This window comes from Scleropages formosus, chromosome 9, assembly GCF_900964775.1.
Source record: "Scleropages formosus chromosome 9, fSclFor1.1, whole genome shotgun sequence".
Taxonomy (NCBI): domain Eukaryota; kingdom Metazoa; phylum Chordata; class Actinopteri; order Osteoglossiformes; family Osteoglossidae; genus Scleropages; species Scleropages formosus.
The window spans coordinates 19284732-19298436 of NC_041814.1; the positions used below are offsets into that span (position 1 = coordinate 19284732).

The 13705-nt window shown below is 43.1% G+C and overlaps 1 protein-coding gene across 1 annotated transcript in view; it reads left to right on the forward strand.

Annotated features, from left to right (window-relative positions):
• LOC108935395 (retinal-specific ATP-binding cassette transporter-like) overlaps positions 1 to 13705 on the forward strand; it is a 31011-nt gene that overhangs the window by 383 nt on the left and 16923 nt on the right. The window contains exons 2-15 of the mRNA XM_029254850.1: positions 138 to 231; positions 484 to 625; positions 1734 to 1873; positions 2639 to 2766; positions 5377 to 5574; positions 7101 to 7190; positions 7480 to 7720; positions 8105 to 8244; positions 9027 to 9143; positions 9803 to 10000; positions 11214 to 11419; positions 12206 to 12382; positions 12720 to 12942; positions 13483 to 13704. Of these exons, the coding sequence (XP_029110683.1) occupies positions 138 to 231; positions 484 to 625; positions 1734 to 1873; positions 2639 to 2766; positions 5377 to 5574; positions 7101 to 7190; positions 7480 to 7720; positions 8105 to 8244; positions 9027 to 9143; positions 9803 to 10000; positions 11214 to 11419; positions 12206 to 12382; positions 12720 to 12942; positions 13483 to 13704 (2316 nt within the window). The remainder of the gene's footprint in view (positions 1 to 137; positions 232 to 483; positions 626 to 1733; positions 1874 to 2638; positions 2767 to 5376; positions 5575 to 7100; positions 7191 to 7479; positions 7721 to 8104; positions 8245 to 9026; positions 9144 to 9802; positions 10001 to 11213; positions 11420 to 12205; positions 12383 to 12719; positions 12943 to 13482; position 13705) is intronic.

Consider the following 13705-nt stretch of genomic DNA (forward strand, 5'->3'; position numbering starts at 1 on the left):
TGTTACATGCTTATGGTGAAAATGCAATGATAGAGTAATATACTGTAGTTCCGTGAAGGCTTGTTTTAAAGAAAAGACTTTTGCCGATATTAATTCCAGTAGTAATTATTATTATTATTATTATTTCTAATCCCCAGATCCGTTTTTTAGTAGAGATTATGTGGCCTGTTATTCTGTTCATCGGACTCGTGTGGCTCAGGAAAGCAAACCCACTGTACCGCCAAGATGAGTGTAAGAACGCTTCTCTGATTGCGAAGTGGCAATTACACACAGTCCAGTCAACAGTAGTTATTCTGAAGTGTATTGTTACCAGAACTTACTATTGCTTCTTCACGTAAGAAAATTTTCAGCTTCAGATGTCATAATATATGGAAAAAAATGTGTACCTGTGATAATCATCATGGAGACTATTAGCAGATAGGATACGTTCTCACACTTCATTCTCATAGTGATGAGCTGAAGGTGGCTGCTGAATGTCCCCAGGTCATTTTCCCAACAAGGCTATGCCCTCCGCTGGAATTCTGCCATGGATCCAGGGGATTTTCTGCAACGCCAACAATCCCTGTTTCCGACACCCTACTCGCGGAGAGTCTCCAGGCCTTGTGTCTAACTACAACAACTCCATGTGAGCTGGCCTCCCTCAGTCCTAAACCCCAGCACTTAGCTTTCCTGTGCACAGCTGACCTGATACCTGGATCCAGAATCTCCACTGCCCGCTCTTTTTCCATCCTTTCCTCTTTACCACGTTGAAGTGGTGAAGGACGAAACCCCAGTGATGTGTAACTGCATTCCAGTTTTTCATTAACCACACACTGTTATGTTTGAACAGTCATGGGACAGGAGATTGTACAGGGCTTAGCTAAATTTAGAGACTAATGCTGGAGATGTTACATAAAAATTGTTCTATATACTTGAAAAAAGTAACACAGTGTATAAATTTCTACTTAGTGTGAAAAAGTTTACTTTATTATGATATTATGCTATAATTACTATGCAGCATTTAGAAGATGCAAGGTTTAACTGTAAAATTCAAAGGATATGCTATACAGGTCCATGTTAAAAAGCATGCACTGGTTTGTTGTTCCAAAAATACACACAAAAACTAAACTTGTTAAGTCACCTAACACTGATCTGGCTCTTTTGATTTCCAGCTAACTAAACACATAAAATACATAATTCTTATTTCCTCTGAAATTTGGTTGTACCAGCTTTATGGGTAGAAAGATGGGTGTGCAGTGCAACATCAGGTTCAAAATTTTTGAACAACTCATCATAAAATATTTCCCATGAACTAAATAGGACGCAGCGGTGGTACAGTTGATGTTCGGCCATCGGTCTGAATCCAGCACAGTCTGTGTGGAGTTTTTGCATGTTCTCTCTCTGTCTGCATGGGTTCCCTTCGGATGCTTTGGTTTCCTCCCACAGTCCAAAGATGTGTGTGTCAGGTTAACTTATGACCCTAAATTGTTGTTACTGTGTGACTGTGTGAGTGTATGCTTGCATGGTTGCCCTGCAATGGACTTGCATTCCATCCAGCCTGTATCTTGTTCAGCCTTGCACCATGTGCTTCTGGGATAGGCTCTGGATCACCATGACCTTGACTTGAAAAAGAAGTTATTGATAGTGAGTGAGTGAGTTTCCACATGCAATGTATCCATTAAATCCGATGACATCAAAGTGACATTGCACACTCTCCCGACTGGCTGTCCATTAATCGAACTTTGTCTTCTCAGCCTGGCCCGGTTCTTTGCAGATGCCCAGGAGCTTCTTCTAGGGGAACCAGAGTTCCAGCACCTGGGCAGGCTGTGGGAGGAGCTGACAGTGTTGAGCACCTTTGTGGACACCCTGCGCGCTAGCCCTGCCCAGGTCTCAGGTGGGCCTGACAGGAACTCCCAGCACATTCCGTTTTGCCACTTGCATTCACATTTCCATTCATTCATTTAGCAGATGTTTTTCTCCAAAGCAACACAACTCAGAGAAAACAAGTGCCTTCCTTCTTTTCCGTAACATGTAATTCCTTATCAGATGGGTCATTTGCATACAAGCATCATTTATTGCCATTTTGGTATAAGAACCCTGTATTCTTACTGTGTCAAAGCATTTTAAGATGATATTAGTACATTTTTCCTGTGTAGATCGCAAGTCTGGATGTTCAGGTTCCTGTAGGAACAAAGGAATGCTGGAAAAATCACATGAAAGCTCATGTTGCTTGTGTTAATTAAATGCCCATCTTTTACCGAAACTCAGTGACCTCCTCATCCCAGCTCCACTACTTACAGGTGAATGTAAGCAGTGCAGGTCTCGATAGTTGACATACTCTTATTAAAAGAAGAGGTCTCAGAGTCACACCACAACTTTCCTGTGGACAGTTGCAGCTGACATCACTTTGTGGACAACCAGACCAAAATTCCTTGAGAAAAGTTCATATTTCTCCAGATCTGTACCCTTCAGTTAACAACTCTTTTTTTCTTTTTTTTTTAAGTTAACTTAATTCTTAATGAAAAATGTGTAAGTTACAAGGCCTTTAATACCTTTCTTCTTGCTTTCCTCACTTGGCTACTTCTGGCAGAACTCTGAGAACATGAGGTGCTGTGCTTCATGCCTTGTGGAACTGTCTTACCAAGCATTTCCCATCCAGGTCGAGGGCTGAAAATAGAAGACGTTCTCAAGGACAACGAAACGCTCACAACGTTTCTACTGAGCGACGTACGCTTGCCAGATACCATAGTGTACCAACTGGTGAACTCCCAAGTACGCGTGGAGCAGGTAGACCCAAAACCTCAGCTTGTAACTGTGAGACACAGAAAATGAGATGTTACATTATAGATCAACATTTATCCACCAGTTATTAATGCCTGTAGAAAAAACATTAGTGCAATGTTCCTGTTTTTCAGTTGTGCTGCCATCTGTATTTGTAGAGTTTTGTTAAGGTTCTAAGTCACTCCTGTTAGGACTGACAACTGAATGAATGACAATGTGATTTGAAATAAAGCTCTTGGAACAGGGCGAACTATGTAAAATGATCACTGATGACATGATAAGGTTGCATGTAATCTAATCTTAGCTATTTGTAATTCTATCAGCGTTGTGCAAATGAACTCATAACAATGATTCTGATTTGAACTTCTGAAATGACTATGATTTGCTTTTTACAGCACTTTGTGTTATTTTCTTTGTGCTTCCTTCTTATTGGCACTGAGATGTGTGAAGTCACCTTTGGTTCCTTGATAAAATTTGCCTTGTGGTTTAGAGGCAACCCTGCAGGCTTTGTTATTACCATCCAGCAGTCCCTTTTAATTTACAGTCTGAGTCACTTTGTTGTTTTGGTTTGTTATTTGTCTGAAAATGGCTGGATCTTAATCCCACCATAGTGGAGAACTTTGATCCACAGCTACATCTGGCTCACTGCTGAAAGAACTAATATGCAAGATGTGAAGGCATGTGCAACCCACTGGCTGAAAGACAAAGGGCAGAAAAAAAAATAAAAAATCGAGGACTGACATTTCAATGGTTTTTCAATCAGCTTTCATATGCAAATTTATCCAAAAATGCAAACCTTTTCACTGACTTGGCCTTTCTCAAGGCTTGTCAATTCAACCCCCGTAGCTGTTTGAAGGGAATATGCTGGCTGGATGTTTGCTTAGCAACTAATCTGATGAAACCTTCAGGTCGCTTTGCCATCTTAGCACCTCCGTTTACAGTCACACGGGACACACGAGGTGACGACTCATCGCGATTCTTCCTATGCACGAACACGAGTATACAAGAGCTCAAGCATACACACACGTGCACGTACACACCCTGCACAACAAGCAGGCATTCAGGGCGCAGCAGGAGCACTGAAATGTGTATGGGCTGTTGGCTGGCTACACCCGTGTGCGTTACTCGTCCATTGGTTCATTCATTTGTTCATTCATTAATTTATTCACCTTTTGCCCTGGAGTTTGAAAGTAGGCCAGACTTCAAAGTTCTCAGGTCCCTGGACTCATTTCTATTCCCCGAGCTTCAGCAGAGACAGCGACTCGGGCTTCAGCTCAGAACATTGAGCTGGATGAATCCCAGTTGTGTGACGCCTGTACGGTGACCCGGGCCTCACGTTACAGATCAGACCCGCTCCAGATCACTAACAGACTTCCAAAATTTATCTCACTGTTCTGAAATTGGAATCTGGGTGAGGTTTTTTTTAAGCGGACACACCTTAATTCAGCAGAATACAATGATGCTTCAGTGAACAAAATAATTGCAGATTCTTCATGGCGTTGCTAGGCGATCGTTTTCAAACATGACCTGGTGTACAACTGGCAGATTTGAAAAAGAGCTTCAGTGCCCGAAGAGATTATATACAGTTGTTCATTTCTGCAAGAAGAAATGTTTCTCGGCAAGGCAGGACATGAGGGAAAAAGTATTTTTATATTTTATAATTCCATAGTCTCATATACTGCTATTACAGTGAAGCAAGTTGTTGCGTTCTGTGTCATTTCATCAGTAAACAGTGTTTTAAAAACACTTTATGCTAAGCACAGATTCAAACGTGACTTATTAGTTCGTCACAGTGTTTACGTTTTTCTCGTTCGCTCTGCCTTCACAGCACAACTTCATTTAAGTGTCATTTAATAGTCCAGTTTTATCTCTTACTTTGAGAAATTGTTTTCTGAAATCCTTGAAAGAGGGGTTCCTCTTGACATTTCCCACCTCTCAGCTAGAAATGGTCCTGACAAGGAGGTATTGTGCTGGTTCTCAGGGTGTGGTCTGCAAAACCTTTCGAGTGGGCTTCCAAATGAATTGTGCTCAAGGAGTAATAGGATAATTTGTTAGCGCTAGATAAATGTATAATGCATTGTAGGCAGGAAAAGATCTAAATGAAATTATTTATATTGATTTCTGGGCTGTTCATCTGAATTTGTGTAATTTTTTTCTCAGAGGAGATACATGAACTCTGCAGTGCACAATGGTTTGTGTTACTATGGGCTCTGCCACCCACAGTCATACAAACAATAATAAACACTGTTGTGCTGTAGGACAGCTGGTAGCATAAGGGTTAGAGCTACTGCCTTTGGATCCAACGGTTGCAGGTTTGATCCCCACTTCTGGCTGTAGTACCCTTGAGCAAGGTACTCTCTCTAAAATTACCCAGGTCTATAAATGGGTAAATAATTGTAACCTCAAGAGTATAAATTGCTTTGGAGAAAAGCATCAGCTAACTGCACTGTTTGCTTGAGGCTCAATCTTTTCACAGATATAGTTAGAAGGAATTTTACCTGTGGTACGCTACTGATTAGTTTATCTAACCCAGCACAGAGGTGTTCTTTTATTTATGTGTAATCTTCAAGGTGTGGTATGGTTCATGTTACTCTACCTGTGCCCCCCGCTGCCCAGTTCGCAAACGGTGTCCCGGACCTGAGGTTGAAGGACATCGCCTGCAGCCAGACCCTTCTGAGCCGCTTCATCATTTTCCCCAGCCTTGAGGGGCTGTACGCCGTCCGCAACACAATGTGTGCCCTGTCTCAGCCGAGCCTGCAGGCCATCGAGGACCGGCTCTATGCCAACGTTGACTTCTTCAAGCTCTTTCAGCTGGTTAGTCTCTCCAGCTTGCAGCAGTACCGGGAGCGCTTGGTGAAGATGCAGTTCTGATATCCTGCTGTGTGCGTCCTTGTAGGACCAGACGTCACTAGGGTCATTCGGCACAGTGTTTGTTTACATTCTTCACAGTCGTACCTTAAGGGCCTCCTTGCCAACTGTAGGAGAAGCAGGTAGTATAGAGCTCCAAGACCCAGATCACAGACAAGTATGCTGCTCAGAAAGGCTTCCACCCTTGAGGAGGTTTCTTCACCTGATTTGGTTCGGTAAAAATATCCAGCTGTACAAAATTTAGAACAGTACAGGCATTTAACTCGCTTTGGATAGAAGCATCATCTGTGATGTAACTAAATACCAGAAGAAAGTTGAAATGTTATTAAGAACTAAGCAGAAAATTCCTTGAGAAGGAAATACATAGTAAACTGACACTGCTGAGAAATAATTTAGAGACAAGCGAGAATATGTGGTGCAGTCGCTGATAGCAGATGGTCTGTACTGCACAATGTGATTGTTTGTGTGGAACAGATATGTGTCTAATTCGTTTACAATGCGGAAGTGGTTGTTTGTGCTGAACCCACTGTCTTCAGGCTTGGCCAGTTCAGGCATTTCCCCCCGAGATGGTGTGCAGAGGGGTATGGATGAAGGCAGGTGTAGGAGGAGAGTTGCACCGCAGTTAACCCATTTAAATAATAAGATTAGGGAGAACCCACCTTCTGGTCACCCTTGGATGGTAGTGGAGCTTCCTATTATAAACCGCACTGTGATGCATGCTTCTTGGAGAACCTCTTATGCCGTCAAATCAGCGGGGGTTTAATCCAGGCCCAGAGAGCTCACTGGAGCTTGAAGCCCCTGTTGTTCGGCTGTACCCAGACCCATGTTTCTCCCACCTGCAGGGTTAGTTCCCTACTTTTGTTCATGCTGCAGGCCATCTGAGATACAGCTGTAGTGCTGGTTTTGCTGTCGCCTGCTTTAAATCAGCCTGATCTAAGGAGATACGAGGGAATGCGAGGGGAAGGATGTTTTATTTTGGAGCCTGCTTTATCTCAGAGCGTATTTCCTGGACTTCTCGTCCATTGTGTTTCGGGCTTGTCGGAAGAACGGGGCCCCCTGAACAATTAAAGCAGACTTCTGCTCTAAGCCAGGGTTTATATTCCTTAGCATTGTGGTTTGATTGTTCTTGCAGATACTACAATACACAATAAATGTAATTACAGATTGTAACAGTCAAGGCTATTGATACAAATTATTTTCTCTTCATGTTTTACTTGCAGTCACATTAAAAGTCCTTTTATTTATGAATAGTACATCACAATCTAAAAAAAGGTATAATGTGACTAGTTTAAATGGATAGTTGAAGTGTCCGCAGCATAATCGACTTTCATATTCTGTCTGAATCAAAAAAAATCAACAGGTCACATCTAGAAAACAGCAGCTATCTGTTTTTACGCTATTAAAAGTAAACCTGTATTGGGTTTATTCACACTCTATTTATTGTGTTCCCCCATGTTTGCCACTTTCTCCAGCTACCCAGGGTCCTTGACAATGACAAAGCTGGCCTCGACCTCCGTGTCTGGAGCAAAGTGCTGTCCCCTGTGTCCGAGAAGATGCAAGAGGTACGGAAGCTTTCCAGAAAATTCTCAAAACCTCACCACTCACATTGTTTTGTGACATGATGGCTTTCAGGCTTCACACAGAACTGCGATGGTAGTCTGTTTTGCCCCTACATGAGGTGTACAGTTTGTGGAGAAACTGTAGGAAGAGAGTCTCACCTAAGATGCTTAGATGAAGGAGACAGATGTAAGAGTGCTCATGTCCTCCACCTTTTTCTCGGCATGAATTACAGAGTTTTACACAGTTTGCTATATAGCCTCCCTCATGTTATGCTCCCTCTTGTGCCTGCAGCTCATGGAGAGGAACAGTACCAAGGACCTGCTGCAGGTCTTGTACCCACTTCTTCAGACAGGGGCCACCTCCACAGCTTCCCAGCTCACAAGAGCTGCTTCTAACCTCTTCTGTGGCTACCCTGAGGGGGCAGGCTCTCGTGTGGTCTCTTTCAATTGGTACGAGGACAACAACTACAAAGCCTTTCTTGGAGTCAACAGAACCAAGAAGCGTAGTGACTATGTGTACGATAAGACGGCAAGTAAGTGGGATATCACTGTTTACTCTTCCACCTGTAGATGTTCAACTATGTATGTACAAATGTACTGTAAATAAGGGACAGCTGGTAGTGTAGCGCTTAGAGTTGCTGCCTTTGGACCCAAAGGTCGCAGGTTGAGCCTCACCTCCAGCTGTAGTACCCTTGAGCAAGGTACTGACCCTAAAAAATTGCTCAAGTAAAAATTTTCCAGCCGTATAAATGGGTTAATAATTGTTAGTAGCTTAACACTGTAAGTCACTTTGGAGAAAAGCATCAGCTAAATGAAGTAATGGAATGTAAATTTAATGTAAAGATACTGGAGATTACGGTAGAATAACACCTTTTGGGCCGATCTCTTTTTTTGACTATCCACCTCCAAACTTGTAGGCCCCTTCTGCAATGCACTGATGAAGGACCTGGAGACAGACCCTATCTTCAGAGTCATCTGGGCTTCAGTGAAGCCCTTTCTCATGGGGAAGGTCCTATATACCCCAGATACACCGGCTGTGAAGCAGATTTTACGAAGTGTGAGTGAGATCCTGTAATCTGCTGTACCAGAGCAGCAGACAGTACAACATTTTCTCTAAAGGGAGGCCAGTGGTACAGTCTGTAGGCTACTGACTAATATATACCCTTCCTTAATTTTTATCAGTAAAATCTCACACACACACACACACACACACACACACACACACACGGTGAACTGGAGCCTAACCCGACAACAGAAGGCACAGGGCTGGAGGGGGAGGGGACACACCCAGGACGGGACACCAGTCCATTACAACGCCTCCCAAATGGGACTCAAACCCCAGACCCACCAGAGAGCAGACCCTGGCCAAACCCACTCTGCCACTGCACCACTGTGCCCCCCTCAGTAAAATCTTCTAATAAAAAATAACACAATATAAACTAAAAATAACTACTGAATAAATGACTATAACAAAATAAATACAGTAACTGTAATAAAAATCCTTTGAACTTCTAAATAAATACAATAAATAAAAAATTCAATTCTTTTCAAATTTTGAATAACAAAAATTTTGGAAAAAATTTTGAATAACAAAAATCTTAGATGGCTTCAGGGCCTTATGCAACCCCGTATACTGCTTATAGCAAGAAACGGCCCTGTTAGACTAGATCCATAATATGCAGCCTCTTGCTCTTGGGTCATAAGAAACCTGTATGACCTGAGACAGCAGTGTCTTTTATAGGGTCCTTGGTTCAGGAAAACACAGTAACATGTTTTCTATGAACATTGTCCACTGCGTGCTGCACTCCTGTTGAGTTTGTTTTTGTGTGTGTGTGTTAGGCCAACACTACATTTGAACAGCTAGAGAGGCTGAGGAACATGGGGAAGGCCTGGGAAGAAGTGGGCCCACAGCTCCAGGCCTTCTTCCAGAACAGCGTGCAGATGAACATGATCCGAGTAAGCTCTTTTAACACCTTGAGCTTCTGCAGCCTTTTTGTCCTGTAAAAAATTATGGTACTAAAAACACCTTTTCCTTTTGCAATGTGAAAATAAAATATTCAAAGTTGAAAGCAAAAATTTGATGACCTTACTTAGCTCAGCACTTTTTAAATATTTTACATTTAGAATTTTTGATTTAGAAATGAGAGTAACAAACAATACACACAACAGGCAGTGTAGTGATTAGTGCTGCCAGCTTGTACTTTTTCCTCATGGATGAGTAACCCAATGTAAGTAGTGTATCTAGCAGTGTAAGTCACCGCGGTGAATAAGGTGTGTGGGCTGATAACACTACATAGAGCTCATTGGAAGTCACTTTGGAGAAAAGTGTCTGCTAAGTGAATAAATGTAGATGTAAATGTTCAAATCCCACTTCCTCCCTGTAGTGGTGCAAGGTACCAACCTTGAAATTGCTCCAGTAAAAAAGTAATAGGAAAAAAAAGTAAATCATTAGATGTTGTTTTGGAGAAAAGCATGAGATGAAAAAATATGAAGAACTCTTATGTCCTTTTGCTTTGGAAACATGTGCTTTTGAACTTACATCTTTGAAGTAGTAAGAAAACATTTTTTTAAATTTATTTAATGTGATATAACAACTCTTTCTGTGCTGCTTTCAGGACACTATCATGAATCCCACAGTGACTGACTTCATAGATCAGAATCTAGAAGGAACAGGGTTCTCCTCAAGACACATTCTCAACTTCCTGTACATAGGACCGCCCAGCGATCGCTCATATGACATGCCCAGTTTCGACTGGAGAAACATCTTCAGCCTGACAGACCACATCATAAGGATGCTCAATAAGTATACAGAGGTAAAAGTCTTGTTTTTTGATGTCTTTGGCAATACGCAAATAGTAAAAAAAATAAATAAAAAATAAGAAAGGTATTCACTACTCAAATTTTTATTTTATTTTATTATGCTATTCCTTTTATGCTATTTTAAATTGTTGGAAGTATAAATTCTTAGAATATGAATAGGCTTTTAGTGCTTTTATGAGACAAGTGTCTTAAACAATTGCATAATTAGGGAGAATGTGTTCAGTAATTAGTACCTTTTCCTCCTTCCATTGGGCTGACCTGGCGGTTCATAAAAAGAGGAAAATGCAAATTAAAGAAAAGCTTGGTGGTTTTAAGCTTTTTGTATGCCCTCTTAATGACTGGGCCATGAGACTGTTGTCAGGACCTCCAAAACGCTACTTGCTTCAGGGAAAGAAATGTAAATCTGTTATGAAAGGTGAAAGGGATGGAAAAAACAAGTCCGCTGTCAACAGCATTCAGACCTCTTTTGTACACCATTGATTTAGCGGATGCTGAAAAGGAGTGTTGTTTTTTAAACCATTGCATTGAAATATCTTGGGAGGCGCTGCAAGCAAGCGGGGAAAATCACCCCGTGACTTGTTCAATTCATCCTTCAGCCCTTCGGCTCTGAGGCCCAAGCCCAGGGCGGGTAAACGGAGAAACCTGGCGAAGTAATCGCGGCTCTGCTCCTCCCTTTATCTTTGTCCCCGATGCAGCGAACAGCTTCTCAGTGTGACAGTTATGCCCAGCTGATTGAGCCCAATTAGGCACAGCTGTCAGTGTGGCCCACTCTCTAGTGCAGACCTCAATTAGCATGGGCCGCCCGCCTGTTTCTGTAGAGTCCCTGCAGAGCACATGTGGAATCTCTTGCAACCAAACAGTTCTTTTCCCTCCGTTTTCTGATGCGATACTCGTTTATTTGGATTTCAGTTACATTAGTGTTGGGCAGATTTTTTCACATCCAGGCACAATGTTGCTCCTGGGGTTTGATGGCATTGTACAGTATCGTGAATGGGTTCATTAGATACGGTTTTCCCTACGACAGGAGACTACTACAGAGGCGTTGGGGAGAATGGGCGTGAATCTGAGTTTAGGGCTAGCGTGGTCCATCACCACGGCGTTTTCCAATGCAGAGCGACAGTTCCCGTCATGGAATACCTGACATGGAAGAACAAGGCCCTCGTTTGGTTCCCAGCCCCCCCCAACACACACTCTTTTTTCTTCAAGTGTCTGGATCTGGACAAGTTTGTTGGCTACAGAGATGAGGGTGAGATGACACGCCAGGCCCTGGACCTGCTGGAAGAGAACAAGTTCTGGGCAGGGCTCGTTTTCTTGGACATGGATCCTCTGACCACCAAACCGCCCCCTCACGTCAAATTCAAAATTCGCATGGACATCGATGCTGTGGAGCGGACTAACAAAATCAAGGACAGGTGAGCGCTCTCAGGCTCAACGCAAACAAATACCTGTGCTGAAGACTTATTTTTATTGCTGCTGGAGGCGCGTTCCCTCGGTTTCCTGTTATCCTGCTTCCTACAAAGTTGTTGTGTCAAAGAATTAGATGATGCGAGACTTGCAGCACAATGTGGTCTTAACTCAGACAAAGGATGCTGATTTTCAGAGCGCTGTGCTCTCCTCTGCCTCTCTGCCTCCATTCACATGTCTGAATGACAGGAGCGCCACAGAAAACAAACAGCCGTAGTGTGAATAGAATCCTAATGAAGACGGCTCCATATGTCATCCTCCGGAGAGAATAATGCGATTGTGTTTCTGGAGAAGGAGGGGAAAGGAACATGTTCCGTCATTTAGCTAATCAAAGGGCTATTAGAGAATTTGCTGCCAGAGGAAAGACCATTAGTGTGTATACATGCCTTCAACACTATTAACAGGGAGGGTAAAATAAAAATAATACAAAACCAAAACATAAATGGGAGACAGGCTTTTGCTCGAAACCTCTTACTCTGACTCCACCTGAACCCCTTTTGGCATCCTCTTAAGCGTAGGTGTCACTGTGAAAGCAACAAGTAACTGAGAAGCGTAGCCATATATCTTACCACTCCAAGGGAACGCAGAGTAGTTTGTGTTTCATGGGCTTCCTGACCTTCAAGCTGCATTGAGCAGAGACTCAAAGCTGGAACCCTGCTCTAGGGTTAAGAGCAATTTAGTAATGCACTACTGCAGGTACCATAAGCCAGGTGATTGACTGGATCTTTCCTCAGATACTGGGACCCTGGTCCACGTGCAGACCCTATGGAGGACCTGCGCTACGTGTGGGGAGGCTTTGCCTACCTTCAAGACATGATAGAGCACGGCATCATCATGACACAGACCCTCAGGGACTGGCCCCTGGGTGTCTACCTGCAGCAGATGCCCTACCCCTGCTACGTAGATGACCTGTGAGAGTCATATTCCAATTTTCATTCTCGCTGATACTGTTCAAGGGCCTGTGTTGCTTGTTGTCATTGTTATTCTGCAGCTTTTCTACAGCAGTGCTCTGCTTTACATTACTTGTTTAGTAGCAGAACACATGTATCTCTAGTTACAGATCGGAAAGGGTGTTTGACCAGTAATTTCTAGCACACTTTACAAAAGGAATGTAGCATTTACTACAGTCTTCATAAGAACTGAGTATAGTTTAGCACTTTTTTTAGACTATTGGTTTTTGCGAAGACACGACACAAGTTTCAGCTCCACTCAGTGTCTGTGTCGTCTCCTGTCCTCTACTGTGCACAGATTCATGCTGACGCTGAATCGTTGCTTCCCCATCTTCATGGTCCTGGCCTGGATCTACTCGGTGTCCATGATGGTGAAGAGCCTTGTGCTGGAGAAGGAGTTGCGTATGAAGGAGACCCTGAAAGCCATGGGGGTGACCAACGGAGTGATCTGGGCCGCATGGTTCATCGACAGCTTCCTGATAATGAGTGCTAGCACAGCTCTGCTCACTGCCATCATTATGGTGAGAGCCGCAGCCACCCATAGCTAGGAATGGCAGGGCTGAGATACTAAGGCAGCAGGTAGCCTTTAATAAAATTACTAATTTAGTTATTGCTGAGATTTTTTAGATTATTAAATCTAAAACTGGGGATTACCCAGTCCACTACATCGAGCTGTCTGGAGATGACACCAAGTGGTCTTTCTTGAGTGTTGATTGTTCCAGAGATGCAAAGCATTGCCTTCTCAATGCCTGCATCCATGGCTCGGGTATGGAATGGCACATCTGTCACTATTCCATAGTTATAAGTTTGTCTTAACACTTCGGGCTTCATGTCAGTTTCATCCTCACCGCAGAGATTTCATTAGTCATACTGAACAATATACAGTGAGGAATTTATTTAACTGTGCATCTAACTGCTGTGTTTACGGATTTGGGAATTGAGAAGAAAGATGGAAGTAGTGAGGACCTCTGCTGGAGGTTCATGAATCTTACGCTCATGATGCAAATGGCAATAAAATAGTGGTGAAATATGTGGGTCTAAGTCTTCGGTTTCCTTTGCAGATTGGGAAAGTGCTGAACTACAGCGACCCCCTACTCCTCTTCCTCTTCCTGCTGTCATTCACCATTGTGACCATTGTACAGTGCTTCCTTATGAGTGTCTTCTTCAACAAGGCCAACCTGGCAGCAGCCTGCAGCGGCATTGTTTATTTCACTCTCTACTTGCCACACGTCCTGTGCTTTGCCTGGCAGGACCACATCACCAAGGACATGAAGATCTTGGTGG